Genomic DNA, 24789 nt, shown 5'->3' on the forward strand with positions numbered 1-24789 from the left:
TATTTAGGGCTTCCCTGGCGGCTCAGTGGTGAAGAATCCACCTGCAATGCAGTAGATGCAGGTTTGATCCTTGGGTCAGGAAGATCCCTTGGAGGAGGAAATGGCAACCCACTCCAGTATTCTTGTCTGGAGAACTCCATGGACAGAGTTGCCTGGCGGGTTACAGTCCATAGAGGTAGCAACGAGTTGGATGTGACTTAGCAGCTGAACAACAACAACAGTCTGGAGGCTCTCTATTGCATTCTTCTGATCTCTTTGTCCAAAGATGAATAAACTTACTCTGTAAAGGGCCAGCCAGAGAGTATTTTAGGTTTTGCTGGCCACGTGGTCTCGGTTGCAAAGACTCACATCTCTCCATGTGGTGTGAGGTATGGCTGTGTTCTGAAACTTCCGTAATGGACACAGAAAGGTGAATTTCATGTTATTTCTGTGTGTCACAATATACCATTCTTCTTTCGATTTTGTCAAACTTTTAAAAATGTGAAAGTCTCTCTTGTAACTGTACAACAGCAGGCAGCAGGCTGTTTTTGGCTCACAGCTGTGGTTTGTCAGCCCATTTTGGTCCGGCCTTATTCCCAAACCACAGGGTCTTGATTACTGTAGTTTTATGAGAAATTTTGAAATCATGATGTGAGTAGTCCAACTTTGCTTTTTCTTTTTCAAGATTGTTTTGGCTATTCTAGGTTCCTTGCATTCCCATATAAATTTTTGAACCAACTTTCAATTTCTATATAAAACATCTGATGGGACTTTGAGAACACTGAATCTATGGAGCAATTTGGGGAGAATTGACATCATAGCGCTGCTGAGTTCCCTGATTCACAAACACTGCACATCTCCCTCTCATTCAAGTCTCCTTCCACTTCTCTTACCAACGAGTTAAGGTTTTCAGAGTCAAGTGTCTTACATAGATTTTGAGAAATATATTTCTAAGTATTTTGTATTTTTGCTGCTGTTAAAATGGATTTCTAAATTAATTTCTCAAGTGTTTTCTGTGAGCTTAATGAAATACAATAAAAACCCAGGTTTGTGTTCTCAAGTCCCCTGTGAGCATTCACTACAGATAGAAATGCCCTTCCTAAACTACAAAGCTTATCAGGCCTCTCTCCTGCTTACAACTTAACCATAGAATAAATGTCAAACATTTTCAGCTTTTCTTTCTGCTCAGCACTTGAACTACAAATAATTCCAACTGAATTTTTTTCATTTTTTAAAATATAATTAGTATATTGGGCTTCCCCGGTGACTTAGCTGGTAAAGAATCTGCCTGCAATGCTGGAGACCTCGGTTCGATCCCTGGGTTGGGGAGATTCCCCTGGAGAAGGGAACAGCAACCCACTCCAGTATTCTGGCCTGGAGAATTCCATGGACTGTATAGTCTGTGGGGTCACAAAGAGTCAGACATGACTGAGCGACTTTCACTTTCATTAGTATATGAGTATATTTTTGCCAGCCCCAAAGAAGAACTTCTAGACAAAGGAGAGGATTCATACACACACAGGGACTTACCAGAAACTGTCCCATCCCTATCATAACCTCTTCGATAGGTGGCGGGATCAGAAACGCCATGTCTGAGCTGGTTTGGGATTGAGGAGGCTGTTGACGGGGCTTCACCATGATCAGTCCTTCGGCAAGAGGACAGGGTTCGCCTCCAGGTTAGCAGAGATCCAGACCAAGGAAGTGGGTGTGCGCCTCTCCTCCCTCCTCCGGTCCGTCTCACTGCACACCATTGCAGGCTGACATCACGGTGAGTGTGATTTCGTCTCTTTATCTCACTCTCTGCCTGAGTTGTCTGTAATCAACTTGTTTGAACTTGGGACCATAATGTCCTTCCTACCACGGAGGCAATGCCTTTCGTGGCCTTTCTTCCTTGAAAGTGAAAGCCCCTTGCTAATCTCTTTTTTTGCTGTGTTTCCCACGTCATCAACTAAGAACACATCTGTGACTGATTACTCAGGGGCTGCCCCCTGATCCCCCTTTACAATGTGATTTTACAGCCACTGACATCAGGAAGCAGAAAATATTTCCCTACTTCTTAACTCTGGAACATTTTTGAGATTTGCCCTGGTAAAAAACAAAAAGGATAAAAAAGAATACCAAAAATATGCAGCAGAATTAAGGTGAAATTCTTTCAAGCCTAGACCTCCAGACACCCTGCCTGTTTATTCTCTTTGTTCAACCTCTATTCAGGTCGGCCTGAGGACAAGACTTGCCAAACTTGGCAGAAATGGGAAGATGGCATGAGGCACAGCCAAGCTGGTCATCGACCAGCAGAACCTCGTACCAGGTGACCCGAGCCAATCACAGCGCTTGACTGAGCTCTGGAGAGACAGGAAGAAGAGCCTCCTGCATGACCACTAGACTCACAACAAAGATGAATGTACCTTGTTTTAAACCACTAAATTCAGGAATGATTATCAATAGCAAACAGATACAGTATCTCTTTTTTATGTTACACAGTCAAATGGAGAAAAAGCTCTGTGCATTAGAGCTAGCATTTGGCAGGCATTATCCTGATGCTGGGGAAGATTGAAGGCAAAAGGAAAAGGGGATGGCAGAGGATGAGATGTTGGATCCCATCACAGACTCAATGGACATGAGTCTGAGCGAGCTCCAGGAGATGGTGTAGGACAGGGAAGCCTGGTGTGCTGTAGTCCATGGGGTCACAAAGAGTCAGACACAACTGAGTGACTGAACAACAAGAACCACCTATCAAATACATCTCCTGGAGCTCCCCCATATCAACCTTTGAAACTCTATAAACGGTTCTCATTCTGGGGTTGGGTAATGTATGAAGAGCTATACCAGCCTAACCAGAAATAAGTGTGAGATACAAGTCTAGGTTCAGCATCTGGCCTAAATCATGAACTCCAAAGTACTCAGGTTTATCTCTTTGGGACCCCGGACTGTAGCCCACCAGGCTCCTCTGTCCATGGAATTCTCCAGCCAAGAATACTGGAGTGGGTTGCCATTTCCTCCTCCAGGGGATCTTCTTGACCCAGGGATCAAACCCAGGTCTCCTGCATCGCAGGCAGATTCTTTACCATCTGAGCCACCAGGGAAATTATAGGTGGCACTAGTGTAAAGAATCCTCCTGCCAATGCAGGAAACATGAGACCCGGGTACGATCCCTGGGTTGAGAAGATCCCCTGGAGGAGGATATGGAAACCCCCTCTAGTATTCTTGCCTGGAGAATCCCATGGACAGAGGAACCTGGCGGGCTACAGTCCATGGGGTCAAAAAATGTCAGACACGACTGAAGTGACCTAGCACACACATGAACTCCGAAGAGTAGGCTCACAAAATCCACAGGAGAACACTCACACCTGAACTCTCTTCTTCAGCTGGCTGAGTGGTCATGGGTTCCCATCTTGGCCCACGGAAATGGGTACAGATTCATACAGGAGATAAGCAACTTGGGGAGAAAACTTTGGCTGAGGTTATTATCTTGCTCATCTGGGGAGGAAAAGCCATCATAAACCTCACCATGGAACTTGGCTCCTGCATTTTCCCTCAAAATATGATTAATTACTCTCTAAACAATAAAAGCCTTCCAGGAACAAAAGAAGGCAGCTACTACAGAATATTCATAAATATTCAACTGAAGCCTGGTGGGAATGTTATACTCCCACCAGGGCTCTGTGCTGACATTGGAAGTTAGACCCCCAACTCAGAGACATTAAACTGTGCAGAAAAATATTTACATAAGTGAGCCTGGTATGACTTGTCCGAGTACCACGCTCTGCTTTTGCCTGGACATTGGGAATTTATTTGGACCTGATGATGAAACTGAGGTCTGAAATGCTGGCAGCCTCTTTATTTCTGTGACCAGCTCACATGGCTGTCAGGGGTGAATAGAACAGGGCTACTCAGGCCTCTATGTTAGTAGAGCCCGGGTCAACAAAATATTGTTTTATTTGTCTTTGGGTTCTTTCTTTTGCAGCCACTCTTTTAAAAATCACTTGGTGCCCACATACTAGACATTAGGAAAAACAAAGTGTAAACCCAGGCCCTGAGTTCTCCCCTGGAAACTACATCCCAGAAAGGAATCTTCATTCAGGCCAAATAGGCCATTGCAATGCATCTTAAGTGCCATCTTGATCCAATACAAAGGGCAGGGACGTGGAGGGGCTCCAGGTGCTGGTCAAGGGTGTGGGAATGGGCTGGTAGCTGGATTGACGGAAAGCCCTTATATAGGATGGGATGTCTGAGTATGGTCGCCTAGAGGAGGTCAACAGTTCTTCCAGGTGAGAGGACAGAGCAGGAGATTCCTGGCGTCGCCGGTGTGGCTTGGGAAACAGTGAAGGACAGGGAGGTTGTGGTTAGAGAGCGAGAGCTGGAAAAATCAGAGCTAAATCTGTAGCACCCATTTGGAGTCCCAGAAAAACGCTGTGACCTTTCTCCCTCTGTCTCACTGTTGGTTTATTCTGGCTGAAGTTTCTACACAAGGGAAAGGCTCTAGAGGGTCTTAGAGTATTTGGCCGAATCCTTTGTAATTCGCAGGGAACAAAAGAGTCATGCAGCACCCTTGGTTACCATGGGCTTTGAGAATGACTGAAGGTCCTATAAAGAAAGCTGAGCACCAAAGAATTGATGCTTTTGAACTGTGGTGTTGGAGAAGACTCTTGAGAGTCCCTTGGACTGCAAGGAGATCCAACCAGTCCATCCTAAAGGAAATCAGTCCTGAATATTCATTGGAAGGACTGATGTTGAAGCAGAAACTCCAATACTTTGGCCACCTGATGCGAAGAACAGACTCATTTGAAAAGACCCTGATGCTGGGAAAGATTGAAGGCAGGAGGAGAAGAGGACAACAGAGGATGAAATGGCTGGATGGCATCACCTACTCAATGGACATGAGTTTGAGTTAACTCCAGGAATTGGTGATAGACAAGGAAGTCTGACATGCTGCAGTCCATGGGTTTTCCAAAACTCAGACACGACTTAGCAACTGAACTGAAGGTCCTACAGACCCCTGCATCCACTGGGGACACCACCAAGCTTCCTTTGTGAAGCTCTTTCAGGGACAGACCTGTGTCTGGGAAAGCAGAATGCCAGCATAAATAAGGCCAAGTGGAGACTGCCTGGACTGAGTGGTTACTGGTGCCTTCAGCAAGATATTTTTGGATGGAGCAGTGGGTGTTGAAAAAAAGCAGAAAAAAATCAGAGACATTACTTTGCTGACAAAGGTCCATCTAGTCAAAGCTATGGTTTTTCCAGTAATCATGTATGGATATGAGAGTTGGACCATAAAGAAAGCTGAGTGCCAAAGAATTGATGCTTTTGAGCTGTGGTGTTGGAGAAGACTCTTGAGAGTCCCTTGGACATCAAGGAGATCAAACCAGTGCATCCTAAAGGAAATCAACCCTGAATATTCATTGGAAGGACTGATGCTGAAGCTGAAGGTCCTATACTTTGGCCATCTAATGAAAAGAGCCAACTCCTTGGACAAGACCCTGATGCTGGGAAAGATTGAAGGCAGGAGGAGAAGAGGATGATAGAGGATGAGATGGTTGTATGACATCACTGACTCAATGGACATGAGTTTAAGCAAGCTCTGGCGATGGTAATGGACAGGGAAGCCTGGCATGCTGCTGTCCATGGGGTTGCAAAGAGTTGGAGAGGAAAAGTGACTGAACAACAAGTGGGTGCAGAAGCTGGTGAGTGTGGTGTGAAAGCAGATGAGAGGACTGGAGACCCAGCTCTGTCACTTATGGAGTGGTTCAGGTGCCAAGCTTTAGGTCCTTGCATCTGTGAGAATGTGGTCACAGATGAGGTCTGATCATTGCTGCTCAAGTTTCTGTTGACATGGAAGAAAGTACTACCCTAGGGTAGTGCTCACGCTCACATCACGTATAATTCAACACCTGGAACTTGCTTCTAAGCAAGACAAAGACGTCATTCCCATGATTAATCTACACACTCACACACAAACTCACACACACATACATATATTTATACACATATGCTGTTGTTTAGTCACTAAGTCATGTCCAACTCTTCGCGACCCCATGGACTATAGTCCATCAGGCTCCTCTGTCCATGGGATTTCCCAGGCAAGAATGCTGGGTGGATTGCCATTCTCTTTTCCAGGGGATCTTCCTAACTCAGAGATGGAACCTGCGTCTCCTGTGTCTCTTGCATTGCAGGTGGATTATTTACCCACCTAAAGAGTCATTTAGAAATCGCCCTAAAATCCAGACCCTAACTCAGTAGATCTGGGGTGAGGCCTGAGATTTTGTTTCTAGCAGTTCTCAAGCTCCTGTCATGCGTCTGGCCTAAAAAACCACCTTTTCAGTGTAAAGGAGATAGACGCCTACTGAGATTCCTTCCAACTCCGGGACTATACCAGCTGGAAAGAATCACATGGGCATCAAAGAAAAGAAGTTATCACCGTTTGCAAATATCTAAACTGACTTTTGCAATTTCACTAAACATTGAAAAAGTATGTTGAACAAGTTTAAAGGCATATGGAATTATTTCACAGAAGTCATTTTCGAGAAATTCTTAAGGCCCTACAAGAGAAATGAAAAGACTAATGATGAAATAAATGTTGGAAAGAGAAGATTACAGAAAAGTGCTAGCTCTAACTAGATATTCCATACACAATGGTACGCGTGGGTCCTTATGCAGCACGTAACCTGTTTCAGTAGAAGCCTGCTTCTGTGGCTCTGATCACCATGGGGATGGGAGGAGGTTCTTCTCTCCCTGTCTGTGCTGACCTAGCCCCCCACAATCCCATCTCTTCCAGGAGTTTGCTCAAACAGGAAGCTGCTACTCTGTGCTCTCACTGAGCTTCGGGGCAGGTGTAACCTTCACATCTCTGCACCCCGTGACTGCAATACCTGAGGACAGAAACCTGCTCCTGTGCTTTGGTCTGTGTGCAGAATTCAGGTGCTGAGGAGAGACAGAGATCTGCTGAGAAGATGCTGCAGGCTGGGAGTGTCTCCCCCCGCCCCCCCCCAACCCTAGGGATTCCCCCCATGAGGTCAGAGGAGTCAAGAATCTGTTAGTCCTTCAAAGGCAAGTTCTTCTGTCTCTGCCTAAAGCTACACCAATCCACACTCCTGGGAGATGATAGTATCTTAGAATTTTAAAAGCATAAATAAGGAGCAGTGTGGGAGGGCTGGGGTCAAAATCTAACTCTTAAGAAATTAAAAATCCAAAAAAAGAGTAAAAAGGATAGTGTAATGAACACCCACGCACTTTTCAGCTAAGTCAAAAATAAAAATAAAACCTGAATGCTATAGAGCTCAGTTATATACCTAGTGTGCGAAATAAACATCACAGGCAGGGCTGAGGCATCTCCCAAGGGTGTCCCCTTCCTTCCCTCGCCCTGCCCCCCACTTTCCTAGAAAGTAACTGACTTTGTGGATCTGATGTGCACTGTTTCTAACACTTTTACCAGGTATATTATAATAAACTATGCAGTGTGATTTATGGTAATATATTTGCAGTATGTTACAATACACAATATATACATAATACTTTTGTTTAGAGTGGATCAAGAAAGGAAATATACAAAAACGGCGTGATGGGCAACACAGGAGTCCAGCAGGGCAGACCTGTCCCCCACCGGCTGCCACGTCCTATGGGATGGCCAGTTCTCCCAGAGCCCCTTTCCCACTGCGCTGTGGGGATCACAGTCCAGGCAGACTTGGGAGCACTCGAATCAACGCCTGCATGGAGAGAGCAAACTGCCTGGCCTATTCGTAACCCAAGGGGCCCAGTTCATAGCACATCTAGAGTGAGACTTCCGCCTCTAGACGGTCTGTCCATCTCCAGTTCAAATTTAATGGCTGATTTCTTAATTGAATGACCCAAGCAACTGACACTCCTCTAATAAACACACACACACACACACACACACACACACACACAGAGGGCAATTTATTCCTCCATTTGACAAGCTCCTAACAGTCTCTACTATGTCAGACTTGATGCAAACAAGAAAAAAATCTGTATTTATAATATTAATGTCCTAAAGTCCTGGATAAAACTAACAATTGAGTTTACTCTTCTGAAACTTCCAAAACTGATTTCTTTTGTATAAAAAGTTTAGATAAATACTGAAAAAGGCAAGATAAAAATTCCTGGGTAAAACAATTGAGTCTACTTTTCTGAAACTTCCAAAACTGATTTCTTTTGTATAAAAATCTTAAATAAATACATATTAAAGAAGCAAGATAAAAAAGTCCCATGAAGGATTTTAACCCTCCCTTTCAAATGAAGAAAAGGATGCCCTGGTAAGACACAGGCCTAAGAATTCACCCACCGGAGACCAGGGCCCAGGGCACCCTGTGGGCAGTGGCCACACTCCTGACCATGATGCTCGGCTTCCCACTGGACATCAGCTTCACCCCTAAACACACGGCTGCGTGATGCCAGAAAGGGAGGAGTGGGTTGTGAAAGCTCCAGTAATGAGTGGGAATGGCCATTTAAAAATGACTGAGAGCCCAGGAAACAGGAGGATTTGATGCTGTCTGGGGTCTGGCCACATCAACAGCTACTCTCTCTCCCAGGACCCGGCCACAGCAATCTTCCACACACACACACAGACACACAAGCCTGCAGTCAGTATGCACACCTGCCTACTCCCCGTAATTTGAGTTCCCTAAGAGTCTGTGATATGGGCGAGTGCAGGCAGAGAGAAGAGTATTCTTTGCAGGGAGAACAAATCCATGCACCAATGTGTACACACACACACACAAACCATGTACATGCACACAAATCATGTGTACACACACACACACACCATGTGTATACACACACACACATACAGAGATATTTTGCTTAAAAGCAGTTGCTCCTCAGCAGAGTATCCTCTGGGGTGATTCCCACCTTCCAGGTCAGCTTGAAGACCTGAGGTCCAACCGGAGTGGGGCAGGGCTGTTTTCAGGGTTGGGGAAGCTCGGCAACCCCCTGCCTTTGACTCTTGTCTGCCTCCTTGGATTGGCCTCCACTGGGGCAGGATTGTCCCACCCACGGACCATGCTCCCAGAAAGGGAGGAGTGGGTTGCTCCCACGAACCTGCTGAGCTATTGACCCCAGAACATGCTGGAATCTGCATCCCTAGTGCCCATGACTGTGATCTCATCTGGAAACAGGGCTTTTGAAAATGGTCAGCTTGAGGTCACCCTGGACTTGGGGAGGGGGCTAATCCAATGGCTGGAGTCTTCACAGAAGCAAATGTGGACACAGAGACGGAGAGGCAGACAGGGGAAAGAGCATGAGAAGATGAAGACAGAGACCAGGGGGCGGCCCGCACAAGCCCAGGGCTGCCCGGGAGGCTGGCAAAGCCCAGCTGGGAGGGAGGCTGGCACGGGCCCACGCTCGGGGTTCTCAGGAGCCACCTTGCTTCCTGTGGACCGTGGGCCCCTGGCCTCCAGAAGCAAGGGGGAAGACATTCCCGTTGCTTCAGTCGTTTGCGGGGCTCTGTCGTGGCAGCCCTAGAAAGCTGATGCACCCCCGACACACACAGCTTCAGAATGAAGCCCCGGAACTTTGTGGGCTGTGCCTCCCAAGGGGGGACCCCTGAGTGGCCGTCCAGCCCCAGCGTGCCCATCAAAGTCCTTGCGCTTGCTGGACTGGGCCACTCCCTCATTTCTGCTTGGCCGATGCTTCCTCAACTCTAGACCCAGTCCACACACCTCACTCTCCCTACAGCCCTCCCTGACCACCCGTCCTGGCCCCAGTGCCACAGGGCAGCCGCCAGGACCCTGGCCACACCTGGCCCTGGTCTCTGACCCTCAGATCGGCCTCCCTCCAGACGAGGAGCCCCCGTGAGCAGGGACACCGTGTCTGCAATGCCAGCACCCGCATCCCCAGAGTCTAAGGATGGCTAGTATTTATTTTTTAATTACTTATTTTTGGTCGTGCTGGGTCTTCGTTGCTGTGCTGGCTTTTTTCTGGTAGCAGCAAGCGGGGGACACTGACTGGCTGTGGTGGAAGGGCTGCTCATCACGGTGGCTCCTCTTGTGGTGGAACGTGGGCTCCAGGGCGCCTGGGTTCATTCGTTGTGTCTCCTCGGCTCAGAGTTCGGGCTCAGCAGTTGTGTCTTAGATGCTCCGCGGCATGTGGATCCTCCCGGACCAGGAATCGAACCTGCATCTCCTGCATTGGTGGCGGATTCTTTATCACTGAGCCACCAGGGAAGCTGAGGATGGGTTTTAAACTGTAGCCACAGGACAGGTAACTAACCGCCTTTTCCTAGCCTTTCATTTTATGTTAATAAGTGAAGTATATATATTCTTCCAGGAAATTTAGATGAAGCAAATGAAAATCAAGGTGGAATACTCAAGAGTTACTAATTTTTTCGCCTATTAAACTCAGCATCCACGTTTCCTCTTTTTTTCTAGCAATGACAGGATGATCACTGATTCTTATGACGCTCCCATAAACTTCGGTAGTTTTTTAAGTACTTGTTTCCATGGATGGAGGCAGAGAAAGGAGGCTGAGGTGCTTTCTGATGTCATTTTCCTGGAGAAGGCACAAGTGTGGGGCCCACTTACCCAGCACCCAACATGATTTTGGCTTCGAGAGAGTTGAGAACTTCCCAAGAGAGAAAACCTCAGCATATACAGATGTGCCTCAAGGGTATCACGCTAAGTGAAATGAGTCATGGACATTGAGACCCAAAGACTGTGTGATTTCACTTCTCGTGGAATCTACGAAACAAAAGCAATGAGCAAAGAAAACAAAGCAGAAATAGACATAGTTACAGACAACAATCTTGGTTGTCAGAGGGAGGGGGCTGGGGGATAGATAAAACCTGAGAAGGAGATGAAGAGGCACACACTTCCAGCTGTGAGACAAGTTCTGGGATGTAATGTAACATAGAGAATATAGTCAGTAAGACTGAAACACCTTTATACAGTCACAGCTACCATGTGACAAATGATTGCTGGTCTTACTGTTGGTGATCATTCCATAATGTATAAAAACACTGAACCACAATGAAGTACACCCATAACATTATCCTACTGCATGTTAATTATAACTCAATTTTTTTAAAAGCTGTGTTCCCAGTGGCATAAGGACCCTCTCCCGTCCACCTCCAATCCTCACAATATTTTCAATCTTCAAGCCAGCAGTCAACTAAGAGTGTAAGAAAGATGGAGCCAGACAGGATTTACAAAAGTAACCTGTATTCCAGCCAAAATATCTTTAAAAAGAAATCCCTTCGAAAGGGGTGGGGGACAAACTACATAAGACACAATACACTTAAAATATGTATTGAAATTACAAATCAAACTTGTCTATACGATTCCAAAGTACAAAACACGACATTAAAAGGCGTTCGAACAGCTCTTTTATACATCACAGTGTGAGTGGCACGAAATGTACTGACATTTCAGAAACACGAACCAAACTTGTTTTGGTTTTTTTTTTGTTTGTTTTTACCACCACTTGTCAAATGCATAATGTATACATGTGCATGACTCATTCATGCATGTTCTTACACAAGAGTAGAATACACCCATGGTAAAATGAGCACGAGATGAGGGAAAGGTTGGGTACCTACCCCTCCCTGAAGGCTGCTGGAATCTCGGAAGACAGAATTGTGCAAACTAAGGAGGGGTGAGCATGGGCTTGGTGCCCCCAAACAGCAGGCTCTCCGGGTCGGGACGCAGCAGTCATTCTGCTTTCATGCACCCCCTTCTTTCCAGCTGGCATTTTTTGATAACACCAGTCACAACTCTTCATTTTGTTTCCTTTCATAAGGGCTTGGGTTAATGATAAGGAATAAACAAGCTTTGGTATTTTTGAGAGACCTTCAGGAAGCTTTATACATGCAAATGTTTTCTCTTGATGATTTCACTGTGATTTATATATACATAGACAGGTATTTATTAATCAATGAGAATCTGAGAAATAGACCAAAAAAAAAACCCACCCTGGTTCTTTCCAGTACTCTTATTTTTAAAGACAACCAAGGGAAAATACTCTCTTCTAATTTGCAAAATAATTTGTAACTTTTGGAAAACAGGTGAGAAAGATAAAATCATCTTGGAGTAATTTCTGCATATCTGATAAGCCCCTTTCCCCGGGTCCTATGTGCTAATCAGGAATTGGTCTGGTTCTTAAACTGGTTTTAAGAAACAGTATGCTGTAAAGAGAATCTGTTCCCCTTTAAAAAGATGCCAGAGGGAGCAGACGTGGTTCCTTAGCTCCCCCCGGGGGTGGAGGAAACACTGATGGGCCAGCATTCGGGCCTTAAAATGTTCTCTTTATGCTCAGGTCCTGGGTCGGTCTCTGCTGAGTGATCATCTACAACGATGCCCCTGAAGGCGCTGGTCCTCGGTGACGATGGTAAAGCTGGGCTGGCCAGGCTACAGGACGCAGGGTGGAGCCAGGCTCAGAGCCCAGGCATGGCCAGTGAAACCTCACTGCGCCGTCCGTTCCCAAAGGACTCATATTACCACACCCTCCGTCACCCCCACCTGGCCAGGGGCACTCAGCCACGGTCCATCTCTGTGTTCTCCTTCCCCTCCCCACCCCCTCCAGAATTAAAGGCCTCTAAATGAATCAACAGACGTGTGCTTCCACAGGGTCAGTGTGAACACCACCTGTCAAAGGTCATCTTCAATTACAACCACATCCACAGTGTCAAACACCCAGGCTTTCCTGGGAGTGATGGCAAGGTCAGAACCCACAACACGGGCCATCTTCCCACGTCCTGTGCACACCTGACATCAGGCCCAGTCCATCCTGCGTCCCCACGAACAACAGGGATGGCGTTCCTCGCTGAAAGGAGAGGAGTCGGATGGTGATGCTGCATGTCTCCGAAAGGATCTCAACGAGACCCTGCTGGTGTCTTTCTAGCGAACAGACAGCTTTATTTTTGCTTTTCCTGATCACACCGACCACTCTCAGGCAGGCTTGATGTAAAAACTCAGAGCAAGCAGATGTGACTCAGACCCTGGGTGACCCCAGAATCCCGGTGTGTCCTACCTGGGTCGCACCATGTGCGTTGAACTATCAGGGCTAAAGGCAAAGGGCTGGCAGGGGCTCTGGGTGTGCACGGTCTACCCGTGGACTCCCCCAGGAGAACAGGCGGCCCAGCCTGCTAGGAATGAAAGGGCCTGAGCTCTGGCCCAGGGAAGGGGGCGTTTCCAACAGCTCTGGTCCCCACCTTGAAGGAAGGGGCACTACTGCCTGGACCCCTGGAGGCGATGGGCAGCAGCAAGTACAGACAGGCTGACCTGGGATGGGGAGCTTTGCCCCGTGGACCACTGGACACAGGCCGCGAGCCTGCTGTCTTCCATGAGGACTTTAAAGGGCATTCACAAATTGCAGTGAGCTCTCAAGCCTGGGCCACCAAGCTCATCTTCAGGCCCAGGGCGCTGTCGCTCTCTCCAGAAAAGCCATTCCCCACCCCCAGGCCTGACCCTGATGGCAGCACCTCCAGCTACAGAGACTCAGTGCCCCGGCTTCATCCAGGCAGATGGCCCCGGGCATGTTCTTATCGTTAGTGAGTTTTCAAACTGTAGTTATATTGGAGGCTGTTCTGCACATAATTTTGACACAGACTGGCTCCTTAAAATGGCTTCAGTTTCAAAAAGAAAATGAATCCTAGAGCGAAAGAGTGATCCTGTTTCTCCTAAGCTGATTAAATGTTAACAAATAAAAGTCATTTCTCTACCAGAAGGTAATCGAGGACCTGAGATGGATACACAAACGCAGAAGTCAAGGATACAAAACACCACCACGCTGTACAAATGTGCCTGACATAGGCAAACAGCAGAGATAAAAGACTTCATTTTCATTTTACTCTTTCGTGGAATGCTTAATAAGTTTTAAAAAGTTCCACCATGATAAATCCACAACGATCGCCTACTGTGTTTAGAAGTCCTAAGCTGGATGAAATCAGCGTGCTCTTTAAAAGCCACAGTAAAGTCCACTGTCTGTAAAGCACACATTGCCCAGAGTTAACTTATGGAGCCCGGTATGTGTTACTGATCCGGGCATCCGCCTGCCCTGGTCACGGTCACACACAGCTGTAAAAGATCGAGTGGTAATACCCCCTCAATCAAAACAACTCAGTGAAGCGGAAGATTTTTTTCAGCAGGGGCAGTAGGGTAAGCAGCGAGACTTGGAACTGTGTAAGAGAGATGATTTCTCCAGAATAACTCAGTCATTTCAAAAACTGAACATCCAGAAGCTTGTGCCCCAGCCCCCTGCCAGTAAGCCCTTCCCCCGGACTTCAGGGTCACTATTTGATTGGTTTCATCTGCTTGAGGGGACTGACGCTGCAGCCAAACCACAGGGATTCTCGACAAAACTATTACCAAGTAAAACATTTGGTTTCTGAAGACATGAAAAAATATTTGCTGATCCTTGGGTGAACAGAGAGGAGCCCTGTGAGTCGAGTTGAATCACCAGAGAGAGGAAAACAAAAGGCAAACCTAGGGGGGAGATGTTCCTTTAAATGCATCGGTATGTTTAAAGAAATGCAACTGTTTAAAGACACGGGAAACACGCTGATAACAGTATACAGCGTACAGCAATCCCAAAAGTCTCCACAAGCGTCAAGAAAAGACACAAAGAGCACACAAGGCTTCCTAAATCTCCTGCAAAGTGGCCGAGCCAGAAAGGCCATTTAACCATAACTTCTTAAAATCGCACATCTCAAGAGAAGGCATACAATGGTTTTGATGCACCGTGTTGATTTTTCACTACTCGGTTGGGGGTGGGGGGGCGGTGTGGGGAAACGCCTTCTAAAAAGGATTTTACTAAATGCCATTAGTAATAAAAAGAGTTGTCATAAACAGAGTGCTTTTCTCAAGTCAGAACACTCGGATTCTGTCTGAAGTGGAACGCGATCCTTAAAGGACTTCTCTCAGCCACGAGGAGGCGCCAGCTCGAAGCCAGGGAGGAGACAGACTGCACTCTGCATGACAAAGTCCCCTGGGCAACATCGGAGGGTCCCGGTCCAGCGGGACAGGGAGAACGTCGCCGGGGTGGGGGGCGCTCCGCACAGCACCTCCCTCGGTGAGTCTGCAGAGACCCACCCTGTGCGACGCGCCCCACCCACGCCAGCCTTGCCTCCCCCATGCCGGGGGTGACCACACCTGGGGCCTCGGCCGACGACCTGACATCAGTCCCTGTAATCACGGCGTCCTGGCGTGACACTGTGAAGCTCAATGGGGCACATAAGGCAAGAGAGATGTTTAGTGAGAGGGGGACAGCGGGGTGGGGTGGGGGAACCACGCTTCCCGCAGGCGGGGGTCCTGCTCCAGCATCGCACCATTCTCTAGGTGGGCAGAGGGTCGTCGTCACCTTTACTGCACTTGCACTTGCAGCAAAGTACAAACGGAGTGGCCAGGAGCAGGAAAGGGGAGGCCACCAGGAGCAGGAGCCCAAATCCAGCAAAGATGCCCACGACCTGCAAGAAGGAAACAGGAGCAGAGGGTAAGGGGGCTGGTCCATAGGTTCCACAGTGTAAGTACGAGCCACACAACCACCCATTCAGCCATCATCCACCTACCCAGCCATCCATCCACCCACCTATATCCATCCATCCACCTATATCCACCTATATCCATTCATCTATCCATCCATCCATCCATCATCCATCCATGTATACATTCACCTACACCCACCCATCTATCCATTATCCACCCACGTATATCCACCATCTATCCAGCCATCCATCCATGCATCCACTCATCCATCCATGCATTATACGCACAACATCCATCCATCTTTCCATACATCCATCATCTCTCCTTCCACTTGTCCATCCATCTATCCATCTATCTACAACCTGTATCATCCATCCATTCATCCATCAACCCATTCATTCACCCACTCATCATCCACTCACCCATCCATCCATCTGCCCATAGTTATTTCCCTTCACTTCCTTCCTTTCATTCTCCCTCTCTTTCCCCCTTTTCTTCTTCCTTTCCCTTTCCCTCCTTTCATCAAAGTAACCAAACATCCATTCAATTATAGATTCAGTTAGCCATCAAGCATCCTCTGAGCCCAGCACTGTATTAGGTGCTGCGAACACAGAGGCACATAAGACCTCGGTTCTCAGCTACCACCCAGTCTGGGGGAAAGACAGCATGATTACAGCTGATAATAATATAGTTTACAAAAACTGCTATCAGGTTCCGGGTGTAAAGGAGACCCGCAGCCGGACACGTACATGAGCCATGGGCAGGAGAATGTGCAACAGGAAACGGCTGAGATTATAAGGCTTACGAGGAGACGGGTGGTAACAGGAATGACTGGGATAAGGCACTCCATGTGGGAGAGCAGAAAGGCATACACAGGTGCATTAGGGAGGGACTAGAAATGGTGCAGCATCACCGACCCAGTGGACGTGAGTTTGAACACACTCCAGTAGATGGTGAAGGACAGGGGAGCCTGGTGTGCGGCAGTCCATGGGGTCGCCAAGAGTCAGACAACAGTGACTGAACAACAAGACTTGTGTTATTCCTGGAGTTTAAAGTCCAACATGTACTGTTAGAAATTTTGATTTGGTTTAAAACATACGTTTACCCCGAGAGTTGAGTACATAGCAAAGGAAATAAGCCTCAAGTGTACGTATGCTGTCATTCAAATCAGGGAGGGAAGCTGGACAAAGAAGCTGGGAGGCTACCCCTTACCTGGCTCCCTCCATCAGCTGCTACAGCAGTAATCTGAACTGAAGGTGGAGTTCATCTGCCACCTAGTGTTCAGAGTGGTAAGTACGCAAACCCAGGGGCTTGTGGTTCTAATTCTGACTCTGTGTTCACATCTCTGGGCTTCGTGCTAAGTCACTTCAGTCATGTCGGACTCTTTGCGACCCCATGGACTGAAGCCCGCGAGGCTCCGCTGTCCGTGGAGATTCTCCAGGCAAGAATACTGGAGTGGGCTGCCATTTCCTCCTCTGGGGGATCTTCCCGACCCAAGAATCGAACCTGTGTCTCTTATGTCTCCTGCCTTGGCAGGCAGGTTCTTTACTACTAGCGCCACCTAGGAAGCAGATTTCTCAGTGATAAACAAATGAAGTAAAACATCTCTGAGGGTTAGTATCAGCTCTGAAATATGATAATATGCTACAGCATCACAGCGGGGTGAACGAAAGTGTCCCTTGACTTCTGATTTTACCTGAAAACTATCACAGGTGCATGCACACAGCTGCACACACACACGTGCACACACACACACACACATCACATGGTGTTTATAAATTAGACTGTGCTTATGCTAAGAGTCCATGCTTTCTGACGAGCTGGCTATGTCCATTTGTCTGAACTTAACGTCAGTAGTGCAATTGTGAGGTCTGAATTCAGATCACACTCATAAAATCACACACACGGCTATTTCAGAATACGTAAAACCCACAGGAAGGCATTGCTGATCTGCAGGGCACCTTGAACCACCTCAGCCACTAGGAACACACTCTCATTCTCCAGGGAGCCAAGGACTCTTGAATTAAAAACAGACCAAAACCCTTGACCAGATGCTCACATCCTTGGTCAATAAGATGCCTTCGCTTTCACTCAGTCTACCCTGTCTCTTTCTTGGAGTGCTGTCGAACCAGCTAGGTTACCCGTTCGTTTCCAATTGTGATAGTGAAACAAAGCAGGACCCTAAAGGTCCTCGCCCCCGCCCTATGTCCTTTGTCTGCCTTTTGTCTGCAGAAATACTTTAGCCAAAGAACAAGTTTGATCAGAGAAGTGAGAATACACAGAAACAAAGGGAAACAATCAAAGGAGACCAAATAACAACAGTTTAAGTCATTAAGCAAAGTCAAGGACCTTCAGTTCCTCCTCAAGGGCTAGAGATAACATTCCGAGCCAAGTCCTGTGAGCTGTCCTGTAGATACTGAACCCCCCACCTGGCGGAGGAGTTAATTACATGATGACTGGACTGCAGTCACGACATGAGCTGCCACAGTTCTGACAACTGTCCTCAAGGAGATGGGAACAAACCAACCCTGGAACTAAAGATTAACTGTACTTAGGACAATCAAGATGACGCTGGTCAGACCACCGATGACCAATGTGAAGGTGACAGACCGAGCTGACTGTGCTGTTTTTGCCCCCTCCTTCTGTCTATAAAAGCTCTTGTCCCCTGATTGCCGAGGGTGGGGGGAAAGTCAGCTTTTGGACAGGTGTTCACCCTTCGCCCTCCCACCCCACCCTATTGCCAGCTTCCAAAATAAAGCAAACTTTCTTTCCAACCAACCTGGCCTCTTTATCGGCTTTTGAGCAGCGAGCAGCCAGGATCCACTTCCATTATTAAAAGGAGGAAAGAGGTATAGTCAGAAAGAAGTCAGAAAAGAATAAGACAGGAAGCAAATAACTCACAACAAAAATCACCACTTAGTGAGCATCTTATAAACATGTCAGACAGAAATGATATACTGTGGGGACAGAGGATAAAGAGGGAATCACGTGAAACAAGGACCCTTCACCCCAGACAAACCCTGATTTAAAGGAGCGGTTAACCACTCAGACTGTTTCTCAAGGCACCCACTCATCAGGGCAGAGCCTGGTCTGTGTGACCATCACCAGCCCCCAAGCACAGCCCAGGGTCTCTGCCTTCACAAATGTCCAGTATGGGCATATGGGATGAACCGGGCCAGTGGAGTCCAGGAGGATCTGAGTCCTCTCCCCTAGAGAGAGTTCTTCAACACAACTCCAGGGCTTGGTAGCAGTAAACCAAGTCAAAGCGATGGTAGAACAATCAGAACACATTATGTTCATTGAAACTGGGCACTGAACATGGCGTGAATGTCGGCCGCATCATAGCCTGAATGCTCGGAGGTCAGGTCAGAGAGGCTGTGTCTGGGGATACAGGGGGTGGCTCCCACGTCTCTTCCCAGCTCTGCATGCAATGGCATCATCACCTTGGCAGCTTGAAACGCCTATCCCAGGAGAGTTGACACCGCAGAAGAGACCAAAACTACAATGTAGCCTGCCCACTGCCCCCACCCCATGGCCAACTGATAACACTTCTCAGAACACTGGCTGCACGTGTGTGTGCTTCAAGGCAGGGGATGGATGAGTTCAGAGGGCCAGCAGCCTGCCTGCTTTACACTGAAGGTGCCTCTGCTCAATTTCACCAGCCCTGAGAGGGGCCTGAGATCAGGGGCACATCCCTTGTCCCCGTGGCTCCAGGGGTTGCTCAGAGCTGGCAGTGAGCATTTGTCCCTAGAAGGTGCTGACTGATGAGGCCAAGAGGAGCTGGTGGGAGGTGTCCACAGGCTTCTTCCTCAACAATGATGGAGGCCGGGAAGCCCTGTCCGGGTTTCTGCATTTCTTCAGGGCCTGTTATCCAAGTACCTGTTACCACCTCCGCTCACGACCCCAGAAACACAAGACTCACTCCTGAGAATTAAAAGGCATGAGGGCTGAGGTGTGACCACACAGCCTAGCCTTGTTATCGGACAGGGTGACAGTTTCCACCGGCACTCAGGCACTCCTGGGAAGCTCGCTGTGACTCCAGCCACGTGGAGACACGGGAAGGAGAGAAAACAGCTCCTTGTTCAGAAACAGGGTCTTTACAGAGATTGCTGTTGTTGTTGTTCAGTCTGACTCTTTGCGACCCCATGAACTGCAGCACAGCAGGCTTTCCTGTCCATCACCAACTCCTGGAGCTTGTTCAAACTCATGTCTTTAGAGTCAGTGATGCCATCCAACCATCTCATCCTCTGTCGTCTCCTTCTCCTCCTGCCTTCAATCTTTCCCAGCATCAGGGTCTTTTAAAATGAGTCAGCTCTTCACATCAGGTGGCCAAAGTATTGGGACTTCAGCATCAGTCCTTCCAATGAATATTCAGGGTTGATTTCCTTTAGGATTGACTGGCTGGATCTCCTTTCTGTCCAACAGTCTCTAAAGTGATTTTGGAGCCCAAGAAAATAAAATCTATCACTGTTTCCACTTTCTCCCCATCTATTTGCCATGAAGGGAGGGGATTGGATGCCATGATCTTAGTTTTTTGACAGTTGAGTTTGAAGCCAGCTTTTTCACGCCCCTCTTTCACTTTCATCAAGAGGCTCTTCAGTTCTTTACAGAAGGAATCAGGTTAAGATGACATTCCCAGGAGGGACCCTAATCCATTACAACCGGTGTCTTCACTAAGAGGGACGTCTGGACACAGAGACAAGGTGAAGTGCCGGAGGGACACACCTGTGAACCAAGGAGCCAGGATCGCAGGGCACCACCTGGAGCTGGAAGAGGCAGGGGGACCCTCCTGCAGGTTCCAAGGGAGAGAGGCCCTGCCCACACCTCGACTTCAGCCTCCTGGCCTTTAGAACTGCTCGAGAGTCTGTTTCTGTTGTTTGGTGTCTTATTCCAGTGTAGAGGGGGTGGGGGAGCCCTGGAGCTGGCCGTGCTGGCCCGGAAGGCAAAATAAAATGCAGCTCAAATCCGCTCTCACGTAGAGGTCAACAGACTGGCCCTCGGGCTGGATGGAGTTCACAGTCCATTGTGCTTTTTTTTGTTCTTACAACTTTATGGAGCTATAACTTACATACCTTACAACTCAGCCACTTAATGCCCAATTTATGGGTTTTAGTGCACTCAGAACTGCCCAACTTGCACCCCAGTCAATGCCACCTGCTGCTTTTTAAAAGCGATTTTCTGGAATGCAGCCACGGGCCTTTTTGACACACTGTCTGTAGCACTGGCCTCGATACTAGGCGGAGAGGACAGCTGCAAAGCCGGACTGTCTACCATTGGCCGGCCAGAGACCCGTTGGCCCTGCCAGGGGGTCTGCAGTGGAGATCACGGGAGAAGCACAGTTACAGGCAGCCTGTCTCTGTTCCTAGGAAACCCCTGAGACTCAGTTCCTGCGACTCCTAGATGGCCTGCCTCGGGGGCTGTGCTGAGACGTGCTGAGAACAAGGCTGGAGCCCACTGAGGTTCTTCCCTACCCCAGGAGCTGGCCTGCACTGACGCCTGCCTGCCGGTCCCCTCAGGGGCTTCCCTCCACGCCCACAGCACACCTGAACATCATACCATGGCCTGCAATGCCCATGGGGTCCACCCTGATCATCTCTGACCACTGCTACCTCCTCCTGCTCTGTCCGCATGGACCTCCATGCCACACTTCTGCCCTTCGGCCCAACGCTATCCCCTCTGCCTAGACTGTCCCCCTGTATGAACTGTCCCTCCTCTGGCTGAACAGTCCCCTCTCCCCTGTCCCACCTACTCCCACCACCAGCTCCCCATCACTCAGTCCTTGGCCATAGGCACCACCTCCAAGAAGCCTTCCGGGCCGCACCATCTAAAGACCCCTCCCAATCACCCCTCCCCTACAGCTCAATTCACACCCTATACTGCTCCTGGCTCACTGTCCCTACAGGAGATGTGCAGCCATAAGGGAAAGCTCCATTGATCTCCTTCACCAGCGTGTTTCCAACTCTTAGAACAGCTCCAGGCACACAGGAGGAAGTAAACATCTGCTGAAAGTATGAATAACCCCACCGACCAGCTGCCTAGACATCACCGTGCGGGGACCTTTCCATCCCTTCCCTCTCATCCCTCCCTATGGCTAACGCACTCACCCGGGGGCCTCTATGGGAAGCTCTTCAATAAGAGCCAGCAAGGACGGACCATGTGCAGTAGGTCATGACCAAGGCCAGGAGTAGGCACAAGCAATCGGATGTCTGATGTTGAAGAACCACCGTGTGTTAAAACGTGGGGCGTATTCATGTTAGGTAAAGAATCTACCTGCAATGCAGGAGACCTGGGTTCGATTCCTCAATCAGGAAGATCCCCTAGAGAAGGAAATAGCAACCCACTCCGGTATTCCTGCCTGGAGAATCCTATGAACAGAGGAGCCTGGCAGGCTATAGTCCATGGGGTTGCAAGAGTTGGACATGACTTAGCGACTAAACCACCACCACCACCATTCATGTTAGGCAGGCCTATCAAAAGCATAATCTCAGTCCAGGAAAAACTCTGGCAGCTACCGCATTTACTAGCTGTTTTTCTATATGGGAGATCTTTGATCAGCTGGCAAGTCTTCTGGAAATGACACACACAGGTCCTGTTTCTCTCTCTCTCTCTGTGTCTCTGTCCCCAAGATCAAAACCCCAGGTGCGCCGCCTCCTACCTGTGTCCGATGCCAGATGACAGACGCCCTGGAGTGGCCCAGCTTGTTCCTGCAGGGCCCTTTATCATAATGGATCAGGAGGAAGTCGTCCTGCAGAGGGAGAGAAAGAACAGAGGTGGATGGGATGGCACGCTCCACTCAGTGCGTCCTGCCTGCTCCTGAGGTTTGCAGCAGACTGTCATATTCCCTCTTTCCTTTCCTAATATTTAGAACTAGAGTTCCTATCTCACATATCCGATTGAGAAGAAAGAAAACCGACTGACTGATTCTGGCTGGCCATCCCAGACTCCTCTCTGCTGAGTGCTCCAGAGTCTGAGTTCAAGTGCAGTGAGAATTCTTTACAGGAAAGGAGCTGCTTATCTTTTTGAATTAATACAAAGACTAATTAATACAAAAAATTACTTAATACAAAAATGAATACAAAAAACTAATTAATACAAAAATACAAAAAATAATTAATACAAAAATACAAAGACTACACTTTATCAATAAATGGTAAAGACCATGTTGTTTATACCTGTGCATTCCCCAGAATAAAAATGTAGAATTATTAAAACAAAGAATTAATTAATACAAAAACTAATACAAAAAACTAATTAATACAAAAATTACTACAAAGACTAAACCTTTTCAATAAATGGTGCAGACAGTGTCGTCTATACCTGTGCATTCCCCAGAATAAAAATGTAGAATTATTAAAGAAAGTTATTCCAAATAATGGAGGGGGAAATGGCAACCCACTTTAGTATTCTTGCCTGGAGAATCCCAGGGACAGAGCAGCCTGGTGGGCTGCCGTCTATGGGGTCGCACAGAGTCGGACACGACTGAAGTGACTTAGCAGCAGCAACAGCAGCAGCATTCCAAATAAACCGTATTTTTAAATGAAAAAAAAAAAAAGAAAAAAACACTCAAAACGAGGGAACACGGACAACAGCAGAGGAAGCGAGTTCATGGGAAGGGGCTGCAGTCAACCCAGCCTCCTGGCCTGCCTCCCTTCTCCGTGACCGAAGGCTCACAGGCCACGAGAGGGAGCCCTGCTCCCACTTCGGCCCCCGTCCAAGCCTGGCTCCGGCTCCAGGAATCCGCGCTGATGCAGGGCTTCTGAAGAAGTAGGTCAGAGGCTGGGCTGCTCTGGGAGCCGCCAGCAGCCCTGGGGCTGAGCTTTCTTCCCCGGAGTCCCTGCCTTCCCGGCTTCCTGCTGCCCTGGCAGAATTACTCCCAGATGAGATGACTTCCGGTGTGTGTACGGTCCATCCTCGGCCTGTAGCACCAGCCTTCTTGCCCGGAAAGTGCTTCTTCTCTGCTCAGACCAGAAAACGTTCTCATGGCTCAAGAGCTGGCAGGAGACCAGTCTTCCGTCCACACTTCACCCGACTGTCTAGAACGGAGAGGCGACTCCCTTCCGATTTGGCGGAAACGTCCTGCCCACCCCCCACCACACCCCCACCTTCACCTCCATCACCTGGGAGTCTTCACCAGACTGGCAGGGGCTCCTGGAGTTGGACCCCTGAAGCAATGTCAGCCTTGGTAACTACATCACCAGCTCGGAGCTTGGCACCCAGACCTCAGCAAGCAGGAACTGAGGTGCAGGAGGGCATCTTCTGTACAAATCCCTCTGCTCCTCCATTAACAGGAGGGGCTGTTTTCTCTCCTATCACCCACAAAGAGAACCAGCTCAGCAAGCAGCACAGAAGGGAGGCCCATGCTGTTTCTTCATGTAACCGAGAGTATGAACAGAGCCTCTTTCAGAGAGAAGAGGAAATAAGCCCAGCCCAGCGTGTCTGAGACAGGAGGCCATTCCTCTTGGAGCCGGGCAGAGCTGGTCATGGTGATGTCCCTTAGCATCCCCACAGGTGGCACTGCCTGGGAGCCCTCCTCTGGTCCTGGGAACCGCCAGCCTCTGGTCTGATGACCTCACAGGTCAGCCTCCTGGAGCCTGACTGGGTCCTGGAACAGCAGGAAATTCTGGTTTTGGGGTAGTGAGCTGCCTTCCAGGGAGGTGGGCGGTCCCAGCTTGCCACCTCTCACTTCACCCCCCAGTACCAGCCCCTCAGCTGTCCAGGAGAACACGGGCAGAGATGAACACACAGCTCAGCCAGCCGGGGATGTCTTCTCAAAGCCGTTTCTGATGACTTGTGTCCACTGGGCACTCTCTCTTCCTTGAACTCCTCATTCTATGTTCTTTCACTCACATACCATGGAGGTTAACTTTTCATCCAGGGTCTCATTTTGCCAGGCTGCTCTTCACAAAGTCTTGCTCCGGAGGCTCACGGATACTCTCTGGATTTGTCTTCTGAAACACAAGGCTAACTGTGCTATCTCACCCAGCTATGAAGTCTGCAGGGATCTCCTCCAGCAAAGCTGCACAAACCCTGTTACTCGTTACAGTCACTGGGAGCCTTTGGGACTGCAGCTCCTGACTCGGGGTCCAGATGCCCCACGTGGCTGTCATCAACCTGCCGTGGACCAGTGCTTGGGGGCTATGAGCCCCTGTGATGGAGGTCAACCTCCATCTTGGCCCAGAGACCCCAGTCACGGCCCGCACCTTGGCCAGGCCCAGGCCACGAACAGCTCACAGCTTCCTCACCACATCCTGTTCTTTGGAGGTGGCCCGCCTCCCACACTCTGCCCTCTGCCTGGTCAGTGAACTCTCCATCAGCTATGCCCACACCGTTGACGCCCCTGGACCCAGGGACCAACCCCACCCCTGGAGGGGCTGCCGGAGAC

At 48.7% G+C, this 24789-nt stretch overlaps 1 protein-coding gene and 1 long non-coding RNA gene across 14 annotated transcripts in view; one reads left to right on the plus strand and one right to left on the minus strand.

Annotated features, from left to right (window-relative positions):
* The first annotated feature begins 1432 nt into the window (after window positions 1-1432).
* Window positions 1433-2432, plus strand: LOC132346627 (uncharacterized). Its single transcript, XR_009496538.1, has 2 exons — window positions 1433-1747; window positions 2191-2432. It is a non-coding gene; the product is annotated as an uncharacterized lncRNA (long non-coding RNA).
* An 8698-nt stretch (window positions 2433-11130) lies between these two features.
* Window positions 11131-24789, minus strand: part of RNF144A (ring finger protein 144A) — a 129091-nt gene continuing 115432 nt past the window's right edge. For all 13 annotated transcript variants that reach the window (XM_010810310.4, XM_015473575.3, XM_005213107.5 and 10 more), the window contains 2 exons: window positions 22063-22152; window positions 11131-15388 (listed from right to left, as the gene is read on the minus strand). In XM_010810310.4, the coding sequence (XP_010808612.1) occupies window positions 15257-15388; window positions 22063-22152 (222 nt within the window). In that variant the 3' untranslated portion in view covers window positions 11131-15256. The remainder of the gene's footprint in view (window positions 15389-22062; window positions 22153-24789) is intronic.

Source organism: Bos taurus, chromosome 11 (genome assembly GCF_002263795.3).
Source record: "Bos taurus isolate L1 Dominette 01449 registration number 42190680 breed Hereford chromosome 11, ARS-UCD2.0, whole genome shotgun sequence".
In the NCBI taxonomy this organism is placed as follows: domain Eukaryota; kingdom Metazoa; phylum Chordata; class Mammalia; order Artiodactyla; family Bovidae; genus Bos; species Bos taurus.